At 37.0% G+C, this 24,924-nt stretch overlaps 1 protein-coding gene across 16 annotated transcripts; it reads right to left on the bottom strand.

Annotated features, from left to right (window-relative positions):
• Positions 1–3,402: 3,402 nt before the first annotated feature.
• LOC133868344 (uncharacterized) lies at positions 3,403–24,577 on the bottom strand. 16 transcript variants are annotated; one of them, XM_062305197.1, is made up of 16 exons: positions 24,372–24,577; positions 22,315–22,671; positions 20,408–20,513; positions 19,797–20,245; positions 19,093–19,278; positions 18,042–18,149; positions 15,960–16,163; positions 13,838–15,720; positions 12,445–13,059; positions 12,257–12,344; positions 6,990–7,038; positions 6,764–6,851; positions 6,320–6,352; positions 5,654–5,884; positions 4,753–4,841; positions 3,403–3,605 (listed from the first exon to the last, which is right to left on the bottom strand). In XM_062305197.1, exons 3-9 carry the CDS (start codon positions 20,481–20,483, stop codon positions 12,498–12,500), a joined length of 3,468 nt encoding a protein of 1,155 aa, XP_062161181.1. In that variant the 5' UTR covers positions 20,484–20,513; positions 22,315–22,671; positions 24,372–24,577; the 3' UTR covers positions 3,403–3,605; positions 4,753–4,841; positions 5,654–5,884; positions 6,320–6,352; positions 6,764–6,851; positions 6,990–7,038; positions 12,257–12,344; positions 12,445–12,497. The 16 variants fall into 16 exon arrangements, with proteins under 16 accessions (XP_062161181.1, XP_062161188.1, XP_062161186.1 ...); XM_062305204.1 differs by having other exon boundaries at positions 6,990–7,015; XM_062305202.1 differs by having other exon boundaries at positions 6,990–7,010.
• Between the last annotated feature and the right edge of the window lie 347 nt (positions 24,578–24,924).

Here is a 24,924-nt window from a genome sequence, read left to right as displayed (position 1 = left end):
AAGGAGTAAAGTCTCTAGGTTCAAAAGTTTAAGAAATTTCAGTTTTGTGGTGTCGCATTGGAATGAGAACGAATCTCCACGTGTTACTAAGTTGGGTTGATTGTGTTTGAACACGCTAAGCTCCCCGTTAGAACAAGATGGCGGCATCTCCACGTATCATCGCACGCAGGAGTGGCAGGTAAAGATCAACGGTTTAGACCCTTCAGATGCGCAGGGTAGATCAGATCTTAGGTGTTTAAATACTGCAAAATGCATTGGTTAACTAATTTTATTGAATACTGTGACACCGTTTGTCAGAGGCCAACTGACAAGGGTAAATTTAAGCTTTATGACTTACAATGGTTTACTTTATGTAAAGGGCGCTGACCTTTCTTTTTGTTTTTTTCTAAGCAATGATCAACGGTTTAGACCCTTTAGATGCGCAGGGTAGATTAGATCTAAGGTGTTTAAATACTGTAAAATGCATTGGTTAACTAATTTTCTTGAACACTGTGACACCGTTTGTCAGAGGCCAACTGACAAGGGTAAATTTAAGCTTTATAACTTACAATGGTTTACTTTATGTAAAGGGCGCTGGCCTTTTTTTTTTTTTTTTTTTTTCTAAGCAACGATCAACGATTTAGACCCTTCAGATGCGCAGGGTAGATCAGATCTTAGGTGTTTAAATACTGCAAAATGCATTGGTTAACTAATTTTATTGAATACTGTGACACCGTTTGTCAGAGGCCAACTGACAAGGGTAAATTTAAGCTTAATGACTTACAATGGTTTACTTTATGTAAAGGGCGCTGACCTTTCTTTTTGTTTTTTTCTAAGCAATGATCAACGGTTTAGACCCTTCAGATGCGCAGGGTAGATCAGATCTTAGGTGTTTAAATACTGCAAAATGCATTGGTTAACTAATTTTCTTGAACACTGTGACACCGTTTGTCAGAGGCCAATTGACAAGGGTAAATTTAAGCTTTATGACTTACAATGGTTTACTTTATGTAAATGGCGCTGACCTTTTCTAAGCAATGAACCCAACCAACTTTAAATGTGATTAATTGTTCTCATAAGAAATAAATTTTTTTCTTCTTCCAAAAACAAAAAAAAAAAAAAAACATTTAATTGTGATTGGGAAACAATAACACTAAATGCTATTTGCAATTTGTTGATGGTCATTTTTCACAAGCCGTTCAACAATTGAACAATTTGCGATTTCTTCTTATAGTATTTCTTCCTACTTTAAGCTTTCAACAGTTTAAATCAATTGCTTAGCTGTTTTTGTTTATTTTTTATTTTTTAGAGCCTGAAAAGTAAGTAATCAAACTTTTACATTAATTAAGCTTTTATATTTAGATTGCTATTTTAATTCAATTATTTATGGATATCTATAGTTTTGTTATATATTTTTTTTGAATGAAATATAACTGTAGTTACCTGAAATTATGAGAAACAATAATGATTTCATTGAGCTCCAATCAAATTCTAAATGAGTAAAATAGGAAGTTAGTGGATGAATGATTGTCTAGTTATGAACATTAAGAACGACATATACAAGACCATTACCAATGGAGAAATCATGCAGCAATTTCAAAATATAAAGACTCGTCAAGTATAATTGAATAAATTAAGGTACGTAGGCATGACAAAAAATTACATTTATATGTTTTAAGCAATAATTAAATTTTGTTGAATTGTTTATTTATTTCGTTAGTTATATTCTTTTCAATATTTTTAATCGGTCTTTTTTAATATTAGTGTTTTTTTTTTCCCCATTCAAAAAAAAAAAAAAAAATCTTGAACCCTCTTAAATTTGACACTCCATATCTAATCTAAACAAGTTTTTTTTTTTTAATAGATTAACCTAAACAAGTTATAATATCATAAAACAGCTTTGCTTATTATCCATACAAAGGGAAAACCTACACGCAACACCCATGCACCTTGATGGTATTACCAAAGACACAAAACTCTAGCACAAGAGAGTTCAAGAAGAAGTTATAAGGTTGTATTGAGATGCACACTTATTGCATGAGAAGTAATATATGTGCCATATGCATGACCCCAAGGCATGCAATACTATTTTCCCAAAGACAATCTGCACAACTGAACTTGTTAGAAACTCAATTGGTAGAGCTATGGGTCGAATTACTTAAAAGGACTTTGGCCCAATCCCATTAACGTCCTGTTTGTTTCGACGTAAAATGTTTACTGCTGAAATGATTTTTATGAAAACTGGCCATTTTCTGCTGTTTTGTTTGCAATCTTGAAACATGGTTCGAAAAGCATTTTCTGGCATTTGCCTCTTATGAAAATCAACAAATGTTTTGTAATATTTTTATTTAATCATGTTAACCTATATAAATATCAGCTTTTATTCACAACATAAAAATATTAGAAAAAATTACATTAAATTCTAAAATATGAAGAAAAAAATAATAATAATAATAAAAAATAAATATAAGGGGCAGCCAACCACCACCATTTTGGTCAAGGTTTTTTTTTTTTTTTGGGGATAATTACACCGTTGGTCCCTGTGGTATGCCATAATTATTTTTCACTCCCTATGGTTTAAAAAGTGCATGGGAGGTCCCTGTGATATGCAATAATTACATTTTACTCCTTGGGTCGATTTTCCGTCCACCATTTTAACGGAATCTGTTAGCCCTACACGTCAGCGCCACGTGTCACCAATAAGATGGCGACAAAAAAAAAACTGGCAGGCAAGGGGTGGCCCCGCGCCACCCCCGGCCACCCCCAGTGGCTGGGGGTGGCCCAGCCACCCCCTTGCCACCTTTTTCCTTTTTCTGTTTTTGTTTTTTTTTTTTGAATTTTAATTTTAATTTTTTCAAAAATATAAGTATTTTTATTTATTTTTTAATAAATTTATATTATTTTATTAAGATAGACATGTCAGCACTACCTATTACCAATAAGATGACGACACATGGCGCTGACGTGACATTTGACGGAATCTGTTAAAATTTTTAACGAAATTTAACTGTAGGGATCGATTTGTAATTATTGCATATTACAGGGACCTCTCATGCACTTTTTAAACTATAAGGAGAGAAAAATAATTATAACATATCACAAGGACCAACGGTGCAATTATCCCCCATTTTTTTTTTTCATATTTTAAGTTTTTCTTTAATTTAAAAAAAAAATTGTTTTAAATTTTATTAATTTTTAATTGAAAAAGTGACACATGGCAAAAAAGATATTATGAAATATTTCAACAAATGGAGTCTTTTGGCACTTTTTGGTAGTTTGGAGAGCCAAAGTCCACGGGTTTGTAGTTTAAGGGACTTAACTGTAATTTTTCCAAAATCAACTAAAAATCATAAATGTGTAAACCTATAAACCATATATTTTCAAGTTGAGAGCCATAAATAACATCCAACAATACATTCAAACTACCAACAAAAGTTCAATTGCAAATATTATCATACAAATTCAACCATAAATATTACAATCAAGTTTTAACAATAATTACAATTTCTTTGGCATTAGTTTCAAATTCCGATACAAAGTACTAATGCCTATGCTTTAATATCTTCTAAGATTAAAGCAGCTCCAACAAAGTGGCCATAACTGTTGCTTGAATTTTTTTCATCCATCTACAAACAACACAAAAATGGAGTCAATCCCAAGTGCGAGAAGCCGTAAGTAATATATTTGATGGCTTACAACTTACTTACAATATATATATATATATATATATATATATATATATAAGAGAGAAAGGAAAAGGATAAACAATATATATTAGAGTAAGCCAGCAAAGGGCAGATTGTTGTTTGTGAAGGGAAATATCTTTCTTGTATATTTAGTGGGAAATTAAAGTTTGATGACCCTCAAGACTTATAATAGCTGGCACCTACAACATGATGAAAATGACTTGAGCTATTTTAATAACATCAAGTTAAAAGAATTTACAGCATGTATATTGGTGGTGGTGGCGGCGGCAGCAATACAAAGTTGCCCCATCTAGATCCTCTAAGTTTCGATCTCAAACCAACCAAAGCATTGGAATGAGACAGGTCTGTCATGTTTCTTCGCCCTAATTGTGTTGAACTTATGAAAAGAACTACCCATAAAAAGAATTGTCTTATCACAGACTCAATAAATGTAATGACTACCAGTATATTATTTACTCTTTTGCCTCCATTTGAATTTCTGCCATCAATATAATTTATATTATAATTCTCAGACTTTGTGTTGTTAGGTGGGGCGAAAGACCAGACAAATAGAACCCTCTTGCAAAAAGATAACACAAAATGGTCTCCAATAGTTCAAGCCAATAAAGACATCAAGGATTCATAGATATACACTCCTTTAAGTTCTGGGAAGGGGTTATATTGGTCTAATACTTATCTCTAAAAAGGTTTACCTTTGAAAATAGATTCCTTTCCCTCTTTTCAGATTGGAATTATTTCCGATACTGCAGAAATGTGACATTTGTTTGTAGGTTATTATCCATGTTATATAATTACAGCCACATGCGTGCAGCCTAAGCTAAGTATGCCATACCGGGAATCAAGATTAAGAAACAAGGCATCTATTCAGTCGTGTGACCATTCAAAAAAGTACACAGCACTCTACTGCGCTTACACTAAATGCAGTAATGCAGTAGTATTTTCATATATTCCTCTAGTAAACAGTTAGTGTGGAAATCAAGTATTAGGTGCAAGACTAGTTTTCTTTTAAATACTAAAAGATGCTAAATTCAATGTAAGACCATAACTAAGTTCCTAAATAAATTACCTTGTATACAGCAGGATGCACAGGATCAAGTTGGAAAATTTTGGACTCTAGATCAGGAAGCTGACCTCCATGTTCATATTGACGCAAACCTACCAAAGAAGATAAATACATCATTATGTTCATATCATATAACTAGACACAAAGATAGAGGTACTTATTAAAGAAAATATCATACAGACATATAGGTAACTCTACTGAAGTTCTTCACCCAAATTAAGAATTAAGATTCAAGTTCTTTATTACCCTTGCAGCTATTATAGCATCAAGCACTCTTTCTTAAAGTGACTCTGTACTACCAACAATAGCTCTAACAGTATTGAGCACCATCCATCTCTCCTTTCTCTGTCAATGACTATCTTCTATAGTGCAACATACAGGGATACATATATACACACAAAATACATACATATCTTTCGGAGGAATTCCTATAATACGTCAGCAGGGAGATTCCCCAACTAAAACCATTTTCTGTAACACTTTACATGATTCTGTTAACGATTTAAGCAATTCCATTCGTGATAACAAATACAAACCTAAAAGTATCGAGCTCCTTGCTCTTCATAGTAAATCAAAGGCAATAGTGAAGATTTGCCACACCAGATGGTTTCTACATAAAACATAGGGCATACTTCTCCTAAAATATCAGCAATTCAAGGTAATAGGTCTCAAAGTGGTGTGCTTCCTTTGTACAGCATATTTCTACTCCAAATTTGAATCCTAATCGAAATGTATTAGAAAGCTGAATTAAGAACCAAAGCAAAGCGACAATTCAGCACCATAAAACACCTAAACAACCAACCAATGCTTTATCAATAGTAGCTTAAGGGCATATTAAAGTCCAAATTTATATTAAAACCTAACTAACTGGTTGCTAGCAAGACTTAGTTCAAGCTCTCCTCACCCACAATAGCACTAAAAGCAATTCTTCACTGGAAATAACCATTCGCATAGCCTATCTTCAAAACACTAAGTAGTTTCTGACTTGCCATAGGGAGACTCTAATTTCATGGTGTGCAGTCACTTCATAACTTGAAACCATGATTTCTTCCTCGTGGAAAGCAATTCATGGGATTTTTGTCTGAACATTTGAAATCTGTGCATTGCCTCCAAATTGATCTACTAGCTTTCCCATCTGTTATCAGCAATAGCCAATGTCATGACCTTGCAACCCACTTAAAAGTTCATCTCTTCATAAATACAAGATTTACAAACTCCTTAATGAAGCGCATAAATTGACTCCCCTCCCCTCACATTTAAACACCAGCAGAAGAAGGGAAACAATGCATGTTTCAGATATTACACCAAAAAGTTAAGGAGAAGATAATATATCAAACCCATATAAAAAGAAAGGAAGATATCTATAAGATGGAAGCCAATAGTAAACCAATACCTGAATCTGAAAATTAAGATATAGAGCAATATATTTCATCCTTCTAATCAAAGAGCAATTCTCATATCATTATTGTACAGACATGAAACATCAGGTTCACTCATATCTTCAATTACAGAAACAAGTCATCTTAGCACTTTTTTGAAGAAACCCACTTCATAGAGTTTAACAACTCACCATTCTAAGGTCATCTCGTCACAGCACAGCAACCTACAAATAACCAAAAAAGAAAAAGCAATTAAGACCAAAGTAGATAAAAGACTCAAGGATATGCCAATTATGTAAAAAGTCCCAATTATACACATGCCAACATGTTGCTAGAGGAGCTTATTCAGATCAGAAAATTATGTAGAAGTCCCAATCAAATGCTCAACATGGCAATGATGCTTTTGCAAGTGGGCATATTAAGATGGTATGAGGCTTAATTGCATTGAGTTATATAGACACAAGCAATGGTAGAAAACCCCAAAATACTCAGAACTTTTTCTTTTATATTTAGCTATTCATTCAGAACTTCAATCAGACAATGACTCTACCACTCCTAAACTTTGAAAACCACCAAATGCAAGATGCCCTTTACATTGAAGAGGAAATCAAAAGGAATAAAATAAAACAGATTACCTCCAACATTCAGTCCAGTTACTTCCTATCTCTTTCTCTTTGGGTTTCTCAAGAAACAAACAGGTCTAGAGCAACCAGAACCGAAACCCTTATCAAAGAAAAATCAAGCAATAGCAGAAACTTTTAAGAGAGGGAGAGACACGGGTGACCACAAAAGGAAAAAACCAGAGGAAATCAAAAGGAAAAAAAAAAAAAAAAAAAAAAGGAGAGAGACAGAAAAGCTTACCTCTGTGGATTGATGTATAGGCTGTTCTGCAAAAGCGATGGTGGCTCAGCTGTTCCACAATGAAGAAAATGGAGAGAGAGCAGTAGTACAAAATGGAGAGAGAGAAATTTTAAGATCTGGTTTTGGAGCTTCAAAAATTTCAGAAAGGGATGGGAAAAGAGCTGAGAGAATTGGTTTCAAGGTGTGGGGCAAGGGAGACACAAGGGAGAAGGCGGAAAATGGTTTACGCTTGCGAGAAGCATAAACCATTTTACACTTTCTTTTCCTTGGTCAACCGAAAATGTTTTTGGTTTGACCAAGATTTCCAGATGCCCCATGAAAGACTTTGAAGTTCAATACTTTCTATTGATGTATTACAACATATATGTAGAAGAGGTTACATTATCTTAGATCAGTTACGTAAAACGTATCTAATTTGAATTACAAACATAGGAACAGATTCCTAATCTATCTATATTTGAATTACAGAATCCTATCTATAGATGCTATCGATTAGTTAGGAGTCTATTATCCGAGTAGTTTGAAGGAGTTGGATTGTGAGAAGTGTACTGCACTACAGAGGAGTCTTCACATGTATCTGGACGTGTATCTGCATGGTTATCTACTGAGGTGGCAAGGATATTGTTTACAGCCCCCCGCAAGCTAATGGGGACGGAACAAACCATAAGCTTGTCACGTAGAAGAGCAAATCGAGCAGAACCGAGACCCTTAGTGAATATGCCAGAAAGTTGATCATGAGTGCCAATATACTTGATGGAGCTATCACAATTGAGCACCTTCTCATAAATGAAGTGATAGTCGACTTCAATATGCTTGGTCCTAGCATGATAAACGGGGTTAGAAGCAAGGGCAAAAGCCCCAATGTTATCACACCATAGACGAGGAGTCAAAAATGAAGGAATACCAAGATCCTTAAATAGCATGCGCAACCAAAAGAGATCAATGGTGGCAAGGGCCATAGCACGATATTCAGCCTTTGTACTAGAACGTGCAACCACGAATTATTTCTTAGCAGTCCAAGAAATTAGAAAGGATCCCAAAACAATACCAATACCAATACCAATACTAGTTGTAGAATGACGATCATCAGGATTACCTGCTCAATCAGAGTCACAAAATGCCTAAAGGATCAAGGGACCTTTGGTGTACCATAATCCGTGGTCAATAGTACCTTTAAGATAACGAAGGACTCGTTTAGCTGCTGTCCAATGATGTGTAGAAGGATTATGCATGTGTTGACACAACTGGTTTACAAAAAAGGCAATATCCAGTCGTGTTAAGGTACAATATTGTAAAGCACCCACTATCTGACGATATGTAGTAATGTCAGTTGGAGATAAAGGATCACCATCCACAGTTAACATCTTGGAACTAGCAAGGCAAGGGGAAGAAAAGGGTTAGCACCCAACATTGTTAACCTGGACAATAGGTCTGAAATGTATTTAGCTTGCCTTAGATGTAAACTATGGGAGGACCGAATGGCTTGGATGCCTAAGAAGAAACTCAAGTTACCAAGATCCTTGAGTTTAAACACCTGCTGAAGTTGAGCAATAACGGAGGCAATATGGGAAGGTAGATGTACTAATGAAGAGGATATCATCCACATATATCAAGAAGTAAATATGCACATTTCCCTAGTGAAACACAAATAAAGAACTGTCAACAGAAGAAACAAACCCAATATCCAGCAAAGTCTGAGAGAGGCGGGTACACCAAACACGAGGTGCTTGTTTAAGACCATACAAGGACTGGTGCAATCTCCAAACATGAGAGGGAAACTGAGAATCAAGGAACCCTCTAGGTTGTTCCATATAAACTTCTTCCAGCAAATAGCCATGGAGAAAAGCATTAGATACGTCTAATTAGCAAATACTCCAATTGAACTGGACTGCAAGTGCCAAAATGACCCGGATTGTAGAAGTTTTCACCACTGGACTGAAAGTTTCTGTAAAATCTACACCACTTTCTTGATCAAATCTCTTAGCAACCAACCTTGCCTTATACCTTTCAATAGATCCGTCCTATTTCTGCTTGATCTTGTACACCCATTTATTCCGGATGATATTATGCTGAGAAGGACGAGGACATGATGACTACGTTTCATTAGCAAGTAAAGCATCAAATTCATCACCCATGGCAGCATGCCATTCAAGAGACTTCTCGGCTTGGGAGTAGCATGTAGGTTCAAGAGGAATCGAAACCCTGGTAAGAGCACATAAAGGATGCTTGGAGGAGAAGAAAGCTGTATAATCGGGAAGGAACGAGACCTCAAAGTACCTGTCTTAGACCGTGTGACCATTGAATGAGATGAAATAAGGGCTGAGGAAGCCTCAGGCAGTGGAGGAATGATTAGATCAATGGATCCAATCGGGTGTGAATCATTCGGTTGAGGAGAGGATAAAGTTGTGCTCGGTAAAGGTGAGCTTGGATCCTGGAATTTAGGAGACTAAGAAACAATACTTGGAATAGTGGAAGGCTTCAATGAAGTAGATGCAAAACTAGGACTAGCGGGAAAAGAAACAGAGGAGATCGAATCAGAGGTGGCAGGAGGAGAGATAACACACCCTCTTTGGCAGGAAACCTTGATTTGTCAAACACAACATGCCTTGACACATACACCTTACAAGAAACAGGATCTAGAGAGTGATACCCACATTGATTAGAGCTATATCCCAGAAAAATACAATGTTTACTCCAAAACATTAGTTTATGAGTGGAGTAAGGACATAAGAGTGGAAAACAGGAACACCCAAAGGAACGAAAAAAGAGATAATCAGGACCTTTGTTAAAGAGTTTAAAATATGGCGAAACATCACTAAGGACCGAAGAAGGAAGCCGATTGATTATAAACACATATGTGACAAAAGCATCAACCCAAAATAGAGAAGAAAAATGAGATTGAGCAAGCAAGGACAGACCCATTTCCATGACATGGCGGTGCTTGTGCTCGGCCACACCATTTTGTTGTGGCGTATGAGGACAAGAGACACGGTGAAGGATGCCATGAGTAAGCAGGAAATTCTTAAATTGGTTAGACATAAATTCACAACCACCATTAGATTGAAATTGTTTGATGGAACAAAAGAATTGATTTTCCACAAGAGATTTAAATTGGACAAAAATTGTAAACACATTGGATTTATTATGAATGGGATACAACCAAGTAAACCTGTGGTAAAATCATCAATAAACAAAACATAGTACTGACAGCCACCTAAAGACTTCGTAGAGCATGACCAAACATCCGAATGGATGTGGTCCAAAGGACACAGAGAGACAGGAGGAGAAGATTGAAATGGAAGCTGCTTGCTTTTGCCAAGTTGACAAGGTTCGCAAACACCATCCAATTGCTTGACCCCACTGAACGGAAGGGAAAATTGCTACAACAACTGAGACACAACTTGCTGAGAGGCATGACTGAGGCAAGAATGCTACACAACTACAAAAGTCTCGACACCTAAGAGAGCAGTCAAGGCATGCTTCTTATTGACCGAAAAAGTATGCAAATGAAAAGGGTAGAGACCGCTTTCACTCCGGCCTTCCAAGAGAGTGAGGAGAAAAAAACAAGCATTATCTCAACAAAATTGATTAATGGAGAGAAGATTAGCATAAGCCTGAAGGCAATGTAAAACTTAAGAAAGATAAAAAGAAGATTGAGTATGAAAACTCATAGAACCAGTGTTTTGGATACTCAAACATGTGCCATTACCCACGGCTACATCTTCAGATCCCAAGTAGGGCTGCTGTAAGGAAAGATTCTCAAGGTTGGAAATGATGTATTGATTCCCAGCATTGTCAGCAAACCAAGGACCATTATCAGAGGCTTGGTTCGAGTTAGCTACCATCACAGACAGTCGAGCAGGAGGGTGGCGACGTTGGAAGGCATGATCCATCCTATGAAAGCAATCCAACGCTTTATGACTCAACTTCCCACAGATTTGGCATGGGGTTTTAGAAGTAGGGATAGAAGATGAAGTAGGCTGATATTTTGGAGGATAGGAGGTAGGTTTGGGAATGGAAAATGGACGAGAATAATGTTTTCCTGAGGCTTTAGGCTTACGGTTGAGATTGTGAGCATTGGGTTTGGAGGAAAACATAGCAAAATGGTGACTATCCAATAGAAGCTCGTAAAAGAGCAATTCATCTTGAAACTCAATAAAATTGAGGGATTTGTAACGGGAAGCAACAGACAGGGATGTGATAACAAGATTAAATGAAGGGTGAAGACCACCAACTACATATCCAATAAGAGCATCATCAATAATGGGTTGACCAACAGCTGCAAGTTGAGCAAAAAAATTGCTTAGCAATTTCAATATAATCAATACAACCTTTGGAGCCTTGATGCAGACTCTAAAGTTGGCGCTGAAGATGAGAAATCCGTGTCTTAGAATGAGAGGCAAACCAGCTGGAGAGTGAGTCCCAGACTTGCTGAGCGCTAGTGACACCAAAGGTGAACGACATCACTTTCTCCATGAGAGTAGCATTAAGCCAAGAAAGAACAAATTGATCTTTCTTAGTCCAAAGTAGATATTTTGGACTCAGGGTAGCAGTAGCTTTCCCTTGGTCATCCAGGATGAAATTGGAAGGGCACGGTTCGGAACCATCCACAAAACCCATCAAGTCGTTTGTCTTCAAAATTGGAATCACTTGGTTGGACCACGTTATGTAGTTGGGTCCTTCCAATTTGAAGGTCATAAGCCAATATTTGGCAGAACGAATTGGACAGCAGAGCTGGATGCCAGTGATAGATAGAAAAAGAAAAGAAAAGGAAAATTGTTGAAGAGATTGAAACAATTCTGCGTGAGCAATAAAGCTCTGACACCATGAAAGCCTTTGGAGTTCAATACCTTCTATTGACGTATTACAACGTATATGTAGAAGACGTTACATGATCTTAGATCAATTACGTAAAACCTATCTAGAGTTTGAATTACAAATATAGGAATATCTATCTATATTTGAATTACAGAATCCTATCTATAGATGCTATCTATTAGTTAGGAGTCTATTATCCGAGTAGTTTGAAGGAGTTGGACTGTGAGAAGTGTTCTGCACGACAGATGAGTCTTCATATGTATCTGGACGTGTATATGCACGGTTATCTACTGAGGTGGCAGAGATATTGTTTACACCCGAAATTGGGGAAAATGTTTTTCACCCAAATAAACGGGGCTAAGTTTGGGCCAACCAGCTTTTGGTGCTCATGCCCTTATTTAATGATAACATAAGAAATTAAGTCTTACTTCTATACCAGATCAACATACCTCTGATTGAATTTCAGACCTCTTGCCTAGGAACCACTTCAAAATATGGTATTAGCCATGAACTTGAATACCTCTTGAACTTCAGACTCTGCTTTACAAACAAAGCAGAACATGTATCGATTAGTTTAAACAGATAATGAATCTATTTCTTATTAAATACATCAGATAGGAAATAATCAATATAGTACATTTTATACAGTGGAGAAGATCATTTACATGTACCACCAAATACATTACAAAATCATCTGCCAACTGGAGATCTCCGTACAGTAACTACAGGTCCGTCATTCAAAGGAACGGGGCTCCAATAAGAACCCTGATTGTCCAGACAACAACTCCGCCATTTAATTCTATAAGAGCCTACTGGAAAACCAGAAATATCAAGCAAGCAACTTGCAAATCCTTGGCCTCTCTCATCTGGGTCAAAATGTGTAAATGCATAAACAACCCCATCCTTCTTGTTATCACACCTTCTGCACTTACTATTATTACTGCTTTTTGTACTTAAATTTGTCACATAATGCAATAGCATTTCGTTGATTTCTACCATGTCATCAGTTTCCCAAGCTCGACAACCCTGCTGCTTTCGCTCCTTGTCTTCCTCACTTAGTCTGGGCTCCTCAAAGGACACTCTACAATAAAGGATGCAGTATAACTTTGTTAGTCGAGCTGAGAGATCTGGTGGCAAGTTAACCAGTTGAAGACAAAGGTTTAGCGATAGGTGGAAGCCTGGTAATACAGATATTCCATCTGGGTTATTAGTGTCTGAGTTGCAGGCAAAGAGCTCTGATCCAATGCAACGCCTGAATTTCATGTTAAATTTAAAATTAAAATGGAGTTATATAACGAATAACAAAAGTGCACATTGACAAAAGAACATTTAAAAAGTCTAAAGGACAACCAAAATCTTTGTATTTGAGACTCCTCTTTCAGTTCACCAAAATAAAGACAACATTTTTTTTCTTCCAAAAACTGCCAAACAAATCAACAGACAGTTATTCAGACCAATTATACATCTTCACAGTAGATTGTAGAACCCAAGTGACTCAAAGAGAACTTTATAAAGTAAAAGTGGAACTCCAAATGAGGAAACAAGCCATCAGTTCCTAAAATTCGAAAGCAATCATAAAAAGAAGAGCTGTCACCATATTGATACTCTTAAACAGTACAAGTCAACTCCTTTTCTCTGGCCAGAAAAGAACAAAACAGACCGAAGCCACAGATTAGCCATAAGAGGCATGCAGACAGGTACGAAAACAACCAATTAAGTAACCTCAAGTTTAAGAATCCTTGAGAAATGAATCTGTTGGCTGGCCTAAACCTTTTTCTTTTTATATCAATCTCTCGTTCAGATCTTAAAATATAATCTGAGGTGGTTGGCACACCAGATCTACTAAGGTTGGAAAGAGTCATCTATTAATACTATAGAGATATGAAGAAATACATTTAACTATGTTGCTTCATAATATAAGAGCTTTAACATTGTTCTTATACACTACAGCCATTCACTTAAGATCTTTCTAATTAATACTATGCAATGAAAGAAATCTTTAGACAGCATGGCAAAACTGCTCAGCATACCTTACTTTAAAGAAATATTTGGGAGTCCGAAAAGGAATGTGTATCCATTTCATTATAATGTTCAACAGAAGTTGTAAACCCCCCTTGGTAACTTGGGATAAAACCTCCTCGTCATGCTCTCTATTTGCCTCTTGCAAACGAACAGCCTCCAAAACAGCATAACTACAGACAGTAAGAATATCCTTTCCTTCACATCCAACCTTCAAATTTTTATTTCTAGACTGCAAGTGACAACAGTTCTTAAGCTGTCCACTGACATCAAAAAGCTGACAGAGATTTCTACTTGTCTCATGGTCTATATGGCACAAACGCCCAACTAAATTTTGTATTAACATTGCATGTAAACAGATTTCCGAGCTTCTCGTACCACAAGTCGTAAAAGTTTCATAGGCTGGAAGATTGGGAAGAGAGAGTACAAAGCCAGTACTAAAGGCCAAAAGCGAACAACTTAGTGAAAGTGATGAGATTACTTTGGAACTTTTGCAGTCCATATCTATGAAAGATGTGGCAATTAGATCAAATTCTTGTGCTAGCTTCTTAAACTGCAAAGAAATCTGAATAATTTCGGGCAAAGACTTCAGGCACTCAACCAATACACTCTTCTCCACCTCTCCATTATTGCTAATGCTGTCAGGGTTGAATGAAATGATTCTGAGAATTCTGAGTATATCCAACAAAGCTCTTAAAAGTTTAGATCTTAGATGCAGAAACCATCTCTGGAAACAAAAGTCTTGACCCAATGTGACAGCAGCTTCTAATGTTTTTCCTGAAGAGCAGATATCCTCATAAGCCTCAACAAGCTCTTCACTGTAATTAGGCTCCCTACCATTTCCAGCAGTATCCCTGCTGATTTCACCCAAATCATGACTTGTAGGAAAGTTGTTCTTCTCTAACCAATCTACTAAAGTAGACCCTTGTTTTGGTAAAAGCAATAGCTGGATTCTCCTCTCAGAATGAGCCAATTGAATTATCGATTTTAACCAGCAGTAGAAGATATCAGACTGAACCTTTGTTATTAACTGCCCAAATATGAAAGCCACTGTGAACCATGCTCCCTGACATGCTGCATATGTCCCAGCTCTGTAAGCAGGCCAGTTATACCTCTCCTTCAACATCTTATTTGCATACTCTAGGGTAAGAGTTTCTTTCTCAACCAAGTAATAATTAAGAGAGTTTTTATTAAGACTGCAAGTTCCCTCACTTTCATCCACCCAGCAACCCCAAAAGATTCGACTGTGGAACAATAGAGAGTAGATTGTATGTGTATAGCAATCAAACCAGCTGCACTGACACACATGTTCAACCAGAAGCTTCACTCTTTCAAATGCTATAGAAGTGAGAACACCAGCTTCATTGAGATTTTCAAGACAAGCAACCAGAAATCTGTATACAATAAGTACAAGTTTTGACTTAATGACTGTGCTCTTCTCTTTTTTGAAGTCCATCTCAAGAACCAGAGTATCTGATTGGCTTGTAGCCAGGACATGGCCGTGCATATTTGCGACACATTCAACAAATAAACAGATCTTGTCCAGCACCAAAACACCCAGATCTGGATGTTCACAAACCAAAAGAGCAAGGAGGTTGAGCAGACTCTGAACTTCTTGAAACACTCGTGAGTCAATCTGGCAAAGATCATTTACCAGCAACGTCATCTGGTCTATAATCAATGAGATCACCCTTGATGGCAAAGAGGAACAAAACATACTAGATTCCATTTCCGTTCTTCCCCTAAGCTTGATTGATATATCTACCAGAACACGGATCGATAAGAAGCTCTTCGACACGATTGGAAATTGGGAGGAATTTTCAGCAATGGTTAAAAGCTTAGCAAATTCGGGCATGTCCAGACAGGGCAAATGAGGTAGCTTATATGAAAGGATCTGCACATTCCCATATAATAGTCAAGAGAGTGTAAATTTTTTTTTTTTTTTGATAAGTAATAAGTTGGTCTTATTAAAAGCGTAAGGCGCCCCTAAATACACCGGCAGTATACAAGAGAATGCACCTAGCTAGAAAGTGAAAAACGAACAAGAAATTCATCAAAGGTAAACGACAACGGTGACACAAAAGCCACCATCCAAGTTCATCACAAGTTCATCTATGGGAGCTCAAAAAGTACCTTATGTAGAATCTGTAGAGCTTCAGCTTGCATAAATGTGGGAAGTTCAGGCTCATTCATTGTGCTCAATAATGATTTAACTAGATCTGCACTCACAGGAAAATGACATAAACCTTTTATGAAAATGAAATGCAGGCACCTTAATACTGTTGCTTTCATACGCAGTGTTTTTTCTCGTCTAAGAAATGAGAAAAGCACGTCCACCTGCATCACGAAAGCATGATCTCTGACCACTTAAAATTCTTTCATTTATTAAAGTAGCAGAGAAAGTTAATTAATTAATAATTCTGATAATTAAAAAAATTTAGACCCATTTTTACATACATACATATTCTGCATACAAGCAAGTATGTGCATCATGCATACATATATTGTGTGTATTTTTGTTGATAAGTAATAAAGTTCTATAAAAAAAAGTGTAAAATGCCCCTAAATACACAGAAACAACCAAAACAACCCACAAAAAGAAAGAAACCCAACAAACCCTCAAATACCAAAATCCCTCAAACCCAACCCTCAAGAAGCACTCCCTGCTACAGGACATGAGCCTTGCCTTTCCTATGCCGAGTGGATGCGCTTGCATCACCGTAGTTGATGGAGCTTATCAAATTCAAAATCTCCCTCCGACTTTTGGTCTTCAAGTGCGCAACCTTAACTTCCCGAAGAAAGTTCTTTTCAAAGGCATCCAGAATCGCCAAAGACGGATCCTCGTCCTCAACACTATCCAACTCCCAATCCAATGCCATGTTGGGAGGAAGAACGCCCAAAGGGTAAGGAGAATCTCCATCCTCCCCATCCCAAATCTCATCTCCCTACTCCAACACAACCTCCTCCCCAGACAAACCAAAACCTACTAGCTACTTCTGAGATTAGGACAAACCATTTACCCTGAAATCATCACCCTTTTCAATGGTAGGAGTGACACAACCACTCAAGGGGGAGGGAATCCCTACCACCCCATCTTCCTTTACATGTAGAGTCGATGACGACATGACCGACTCTAAAAGCGAGGTATGATAAGTAGAAACTTACAGAGCCGAGCTCAGGTTGAGAAACCCCCGCCGAAGGAAACCCTTCTTCGAATTAGATGGCTTAACAATATCCTTCACAAAATCTGCCACTCCCGCAGAATTCATCACTGGAAGCATTGCAACTGCTTCCTCGGCTGAAAGACTGACAGGTAACCTCATTGCTGCCACAAAATCTGCAAATAAATTTGCGTGCATGTGTTGATCTGCTTTCCCTTGCCTTCCGATAGTATTTCTGGAAAGGCTTAGATATCAACGACACAAAAAAAGAAAAACGAAGCCTCTCCCAACTCAGCCGCCCCTGAATAAGAGTCTCCAAAAAATGAAACATGTGAAGGGGCGAAGCTGGGTTGAGAAGACCCCTCAAGTCTGAGCTGAGGGGCCAAACAAGCACCAACGGAACTGCTTTGCAAAGGAGGAGAGGTACCGAAAGAACCAAACCCAACAACAATGCTTACTGGTACCGGAGAAATCCCCTCAGACCTGGGGGAAGCATCCAGAGACACTGAAGACATCACCTTCAGTGTTGGCAAGGGGGGAAAGACAAACCGTGAAACTACAGGATTCTATAGCTCCTGTGAAAGCTGAACAACGGCCTCCGACGCAAACAAATTGACAGAAAGAGAATCAACCACTGGATCAAAAACACATTGACTGACGAAGAACTTCCTGAGAGTCGACGCAAACAAATTGACAGAAAGAGAATCAACCACTGGATCAAAAACACATTGACTGACGAAGAACTCCCTGAGAGTCGACAGACTCAGATCCACCCCAGAAACAACCTCCGAAATCATCTCAAGCTGAACAAGATCCGAACCGGATCCAACACCCACAGAACCCAATCCCGCAAGAACCAACCTCTTCCCCGTGTGTATATATCTACACACACACACGTGTGTGTGTGCGCGTGCGCGCGCGCATTCATGAGTACGTCAAAGCTGAAAAGTTTTCAAAGTTAAGAGAAAGCAGACAAGAATATTTTGCATACATGCACCCTGCTTCTCCAACAACAACAAAGACAAAAAATCACGATAAGAAAGTGAAAAGGTACCTGTTCAGAAATAAGAATTGTTGATTTGGAAGCAATTTTTGAGAGTGATACCAGCAAAGCAACCAAAAAATCCTCTTCTGAAGAGTCCAACATTAACTTTAGACCTGTCTGTAGCACACAAATTTTCAGTATCATTCTACTCCATAAATAAAAGATATATTTTTCCCAAAAAACGATTCACTTTAATCAGTAAAAATTTTCCACCATAGATGAGCTTTCTGTATGAATAGTAAAGAGGTAAGATGCACTTCTATAAGTTCATTATATTTACGTATGAATGTCTTTGTGTACGAATAGTAAAGAGGTAAGATGCACTTCTATAAGTTCATTATATTTACTTATGAATGTCTGTTGTACTAGACAGCTAGCTAGGATAACGCTTAAATTAGCATTGCTTCTACTACTTTTTATCATTTTTCCTTAAAGCTTCACCGACAAGATCCAAATACTCTAAAGCGCACTCCTATACATAAAAACTCATTTGTATAATGTGTTGCTCTCAAGATGACTGAACTGCTAATTTGGAGCTCAGATAAGAAACAAAAATCAAACTGCTTATGGTTAGTAAGCCCAAATCTTAGCTCAACAAAATAACTTGTTCTACAAGCAAAGATTTCAATGTTAGTGGTCAAGCTTTTATGGCCATCACATAATATAATTACTTTTGGTCAATAATCAAAATAATGTAGAAAGATATTTATCTTTTCACGCAAATATCTATCATGTACATACATGTATAACATAAAAGATACAAGAGCGCGATATATGTGTGTGATGACTAACCAATATATATATATTAACCACATGTATGTGTATTTCATGTGGTTAATAAATTCTTGAAATTGATGTTGAACCACAATTGCATGTACAAAATTGTCAAAATCCAACTGTGTTCCCTCCATTCCATGTAATATGACTATATCATGCGTTTACTAGGATTGAGAGAGAGAGAGAGAGAGCAATAGCATCCCATAAAAAAACTAAATGTGCCTTTATGCAGATTTCCATGTGTCTATCTAGAACTGAAACAAAATCAGAGGCAGCCCAGAACCTTGTAAGCTCTATTTGCAACTGAATATGAGCGCCCAATTTTTGCAAAAACTCGTGCGGCAGCTAACTTTACAGCAGACAATGTTTCAGATGAAGTCGCCATATTAACCAGCATCTCTAATAAAATAGACGCAAAATCATCTGATAACTCGGAAAAGCATCCAGCAGCAAATAATGACGCTTTCAGCTGTAGAAACCAAATCAAATGTTTCAGACCACTTCCAGGCAGCTTTGTATAGACAATCAGTTAAGATAAATAACCAAGTACTTTGTAGAAAGAGTGGTCAAAGAATAAGGGGGCAGGCAAACAATGTGCCCATGACATCAGTGTCAATCTGCACAGCCTTCATGCATGAGTCAAAACATAGATTACAATTTGTTTCCTGATATTCCATGCAAAAGACCTATAATGAAGTTTGTCCTTATCAATTTCCAGATAACTTCTTATTACTTTAGAGTTTATACATGTGTGGCAATCTGTTTTGAGAAAGGAATAAGTCCTTTTTGGCCTTTGGGTGCATTAGAACATAGTGAGGGTGCATTAACTCTCACATAAATAAACTTAAATGTTATAATTTGCTCAACCTGTAAAGTTGTTATTGTTATACTAAAAAAATGAATATATAGGATCATAAAGATGACAATTAGAAAACAACATTTGTGATAAAATCACAAATTGTAACACAAGAAAGATACTTATCTCACCTCCAAAACATGAGAAGAAACAAGACTAGAAAGTATCATGTATCGAATCTGAGCACTGTCTTTTGCAAAATCAGCCCAACAACCAAAGAGAGCTAATGCCATCGCTCTTGACTCAACATCACCAGTGTCAAAAACAACCTTTACTCTTGTCAACAATTCTAAGCGGTTTTGCACCCTGACCTTTGACAAAATCCCTTTGTGTCCTTTACTTTTCTTCTTCTTGTCACGATGCCTGTACTCAGACAGGAAAATCCTAACAACAGCAAATTTGGTGTGTTTATCACCCAACCTAAAAGCATCAGCAAGCCGTAACAGAATGGTGTTCGCAAAAAGCCTATCCTCCCCTGGAACTAAGCCAAACATGTTGTACACTGCCATAGTAGGCTCAGGTTCTCTACTCCAACGCTCCAGCCTTGGCCCAGTTTGTAATATAGTTTCAATAGATAGACCTGAGTCATGACAAACTCTCATTACTTACAAGCAAACTTAACGTTGCAGCAAAATAAAGCAATTTGAGTTCTACTTCTCTCAATTGGACATCATTAATCAAACTGGATCCGAGAAGTCATTGTAAAACAGATAAAATAAAATAAAATAGGAAGTGCTCTAACCAGGTTTTTTGGAACGGAGGGCCTTCTCAAGCTCAATACTCCATTCCATGGCACAAGCAGCAGAATTTCTCTCCATTACCGATTCTTCCCAAGCCCCTTTCGCCACCTGAATTAAGAATCTTACCTATCTTAATCGACACAAAAGATAAATAAAATAAAAATTGTTCCAACCAATCAAAAAGAGAGAGCATCAAAATACCATATCTGAATCACTCAAAAATTTCCTTGATGAGTTTTTCTTATTAAACAAAAGCCTGAGTTTAAAAGAAATTTTCAAACTATAACACCCAGACACTAATCATCAATTTCTCACTATTAACACATATCCGGTCACTAAGGATAAATCTTAGCTTCTAGACTTATTGTACAATTCAAACACTTGTATTCGAAACTCTATGGATAACTGAACCTAGAGATAACTCTTTAGCTCTAAAGACTTGTAATAGGATTAGTCTTCTTGTTTGTAACCGCATACTATGATAATATCCAGCATGCATATTGTTTAGTTTTATCTTAGTTTAAACCTAGAGATAGAGTTGTATCTAAACTACACTTCTTCTTCTATATATATCGACGCATACTCAGTTGAAGAGTACGTCAGAATTTACAACAATCCTTAGTATTATTCCTCTGTTCTAATACTCACGCTATTTATATAGTCAGTTCTGCTTATTAAATTAAATTAATATATTAAGTTCATCACGTAAGTTATTTTAAAATTTCACAGTTAAAACCTAGTGATTAGTTTTTGATTTTCGATTTCCCTTAGAAATGAAATTATCATCAAATAAAATCAAATGAAGGCACAGTTTTTTTGCTTCTAGCTGTGATTTTTCTTTTTAAAATATTATACTGCAGAATAAAAAAAATTTAAATCAACTGCATGGTCTTGCAACTTCAATTATGACTATTAGTGGATTAAGGCATACAAAAAAAAGCTATGCCAAGCTAGGAATCACAAACGTGGGTGGGTCGCATATGGCTCGGGCAATGCAAGATTTAGGATTAATATTGCAAAACAATAACAGACCAAAGAAAGCATTCATCACACATAGTCCAGACTACAAACATTCCAACACAGAACCTCACATTAAGAAAATACAACTGTGACAATATATGACTACATTCTAAAGCATAATAACATACAGTTCAATTATGTTTCCTTCTCTATCCTTTACAAAGGCAACGCACCCATTTCTAGGACTAGGTGGAATTGAAATGTTGTTTTGTGGTGGATTTCAGGTTCTTATATCGCTTGGAAAATGAAAAGAAAAGCCTCTGGCAAAAATATAATAACCTAACACTACCTTTCATTTCTTTGAGAAATTTCATCAAACAGTTGGTGCCATAAGCGAAACAAGAGACGGTCTAAGCTATTTTGAGTGAAGAATTTATAACCCAGCCACATGCTATCCATCAGACAAAACTCGATAAAAATAGCATCAAAACTTTTATCAAAATACTCGGGAGCGTGTTCTTAGAATCAATTACCCAATGTAGAGGCAAACTCTGAGAAAGCGAGGCGGCCAAGAAACAATTTCGAGTGTGGGAATGGCGCCAGACTCAAAAATCCCAGTTTCAAACCGTCCAGAAATTGCAAAAAACCATCTGGAACAAAGTCCAGACGGTTTATTCTGGATGGTTTTAAACCGTCCAAGAATATGCGTCCAGAATTAGTATTTTTTTTTTTTAAATAATAATAATAAATTTAGTACCCATCCAACTGACTCGGTCCTAAAAGTAAGGAACACATGAAAAGGTATAGAAAAAAACTTTTCCATGAAGACACAGAAAGTATCCAACGGAAGAATGAAATTAATTTCAAGGGTCTTTCCCTTTTCCTATATATGATTAAAGAGAGGGGAAAAAAAAAATAGCATTACAACCAGTTAAAAGATGCCCTTTACCTTCAACTTCAGAAATTAACTCCTCGATAATTGGGCCCCTTGGTCTTTCTGGCTGTGGAACTTGATGCTCAAGAATTCCAGTCGGATGCATATTCATAAAAGGACTTCCACTTGAACCGAAGAGGCTCGACTCAAACATGCCACCGAATGGGCATGTGAAGAAAGGGTCATCAAATGGATTCCTCCCTCCAAAAAAGCTTGGCATTAAATTTCTGTTACCCCCAAAGCCCCTGAAACTAGCAAAAGGATCACCAAAATCAAAGAAAGCATCCCTGCCACCTCTGCCTCCGTGCATTTCCTAAGTGCTATGAACCCCCCCAAAAAACTTGAGCCTTAGTATGCAAAGCAAAATATATGCTGCAACCATGATATTCAGCATTAGAACCAATTAAACGACAATTATATGAACCGCTAAAAATTCCAAAAATCCACCCCGGTTGCCTCCAGGTGGTCCTAACAACTTCTCCATGAACTAGTTTCACTATAACTAATGAGAAAGATAAAAATAAAAAATGGAACTATAGCAGGCATGATCTTCACTAAACATTCCCAACCATCAAAGATTCAAAACTTTCTACATTAAGTTCCACACAATCAACGTCTCAAGAAAAGGAACCTAATACCATGATGATCACTGTTACCATCCATGAATCACCCTATGCAACAACAAATCAAACAAAGCGCATAGAATCTACACTTAAATGGGTAGAAGACAATATATCTACATATCCATAATCACAGAAATACAAATTATGTCCACCAGATAAACTAAAAAATACATGGAAATCATGGAATTGCAAAATAACATGTTATGCTCATAGACATCTCGCTCCTATAAAATGACTCTAATTTTCACTAGCAACGTATGATTATACCCTTTCAAATTTTCTCACCAACCATAAAGAACATCAAACGAAGTACAACAGAGATTACCAAACAAAACATGCCCACCTTAATCTCTAGCTGGTTTACTAGGGAAATCATAAACAAAACCATAAACACAAACCCAAACACTTTGAAAGCAAGAAATTCTCAACACAAATATCATCGTGTTATGCGCAGAAGGAGGAAAAGGATGAAGGTTTGTCTGAAGGAAGGAAAGGTGTCTGAAATAAAGAGAAGTAAGTGGGAGAAGTTTCGGGAAGGGGGACGCGGCAATGAGTGGGGAGATGAGCGTGGAAGTAAAACGTGTTCCACTAACATGCATAGTGGAACACGTGTAGTCAGCAAATTGCCCAAAGCTTGTGTCTCTTTAACCGTGTGTTAGAGCATTCCTAGTAACCTCACCAAAATAGTATTTGAGCTATTTTGGTGAGCCAATTTGATGAAAATTTTGAAAAACTACTCCCAGCAGCCTCACCATTTTAACCAAAAAAATTTGATGACTGAAATTACTAACCAAATTAGATAAGGCATTTTCACTCAACAATCCACTCCCCAAATTTTGTTTCACCTTTCTCTCTCACATGATCAGCACACTTTTTTCTTTTTTTTCTCTTATTTTCTTCTCCCATCTCCCATCTCTCACACGATAATGTCCTTATTTCATGGATATGAAGGATTTTTTTGTAAAAAGATTATATAGAGAAATAATAAATAAATATGCAAAAAAATATTATTTAAATAGAATAGTGATAATGAATAGTTAAAATGGTGAGATTACTGGGAGAATTTTAAAAAAGTGACTCACCATAATAGAGAAAATTAATTTTTAGCTATTTTTGTGAGTAAAATTTGATGAGGCTACTAGAAATGCTCTTAGAGAACAAAGACTCAGCTCAACCGTCTGTTAGAGTGAAAGAGGGATTTAATCTGGGAAAGAAAACCTATTCTATTAGCCTTTAAACAGTTAAGCCCATAACACATCAAAACCGAAATCCCTAACATAATCCAACAAAAAGAGCCAGAATTTGCAACACGATACCGTCTGATCACCTAATTTTCACCCATTTCACAGCCAAAAACACATTTATTTAATTAACATCTACTCTAGCCATAAATCAAAAAATCAAAACATACATAAAATGAGTAAATTTTTCAATAGAATATAACCCTACCTCTTCACAGGGAGCGGCTCGGTGCTCTCTCTTCGTCTTCACCGGCGGGGGCTTGTCTAGCTACAAATATCTGGGAGAGAGAGAGAGAGGACATACCGTACCGGTGGTCGACCGGAAATGGTGGCCGGTGGTGGTCGACCTGGGTTGCTGAACCGCCGGGAGTGAGAGAGGCGTTGGGGGGAGGGGGCTGAGTGTATGGGGATGGACATTAGGGATTTTTATTCTATAGAATGGGCCGAACGCATGTGGGCTTATGCTTAGTAGGCTGTTGAGCCACAAATTGGAGAATTAAGAACAACTGTTTCAAGAAAAAACAGTTGGCAAAAGAAATGGAATTAGAAATGACAAAAAAGAAAGAAAAAAATTACAAATGGAGTTGTAAGAACTTTTATAGTCTAACCTTTAAATACATTTTTTTTTAATAACATATACTTCTAATAATCTCACGAGTTTAAAGGCCACATATCACTTTTTTATAAATATGATTATAGGAACTCCTTCAACCAAATTTAATAAGAAATTTCTATCAATTTAAAAGCAGATTATGATACAG

The sequence above is a fragment of the Alnus glutinosa genome, chromosome 5, assembly GCF_958979055.1.
Source record: "Alnus glutinosa chromosome 5, dhAlnGlut1.1, whole genome shotgun sequence".
In the NCBI taxonomy this organism is placed as follows: domain Eukaryota; kingdom Viridiplantae; phylum Streptophyta; class Magnoliopsida; order Fagales; family Betulaceae; genus Alnus; species Alnus glutinosa.
The sequence above is the reverse complement of the archived record's forward strand: the minus strand, read 5'-3'. Positions and strand labels throughout refer to the sequence as shown.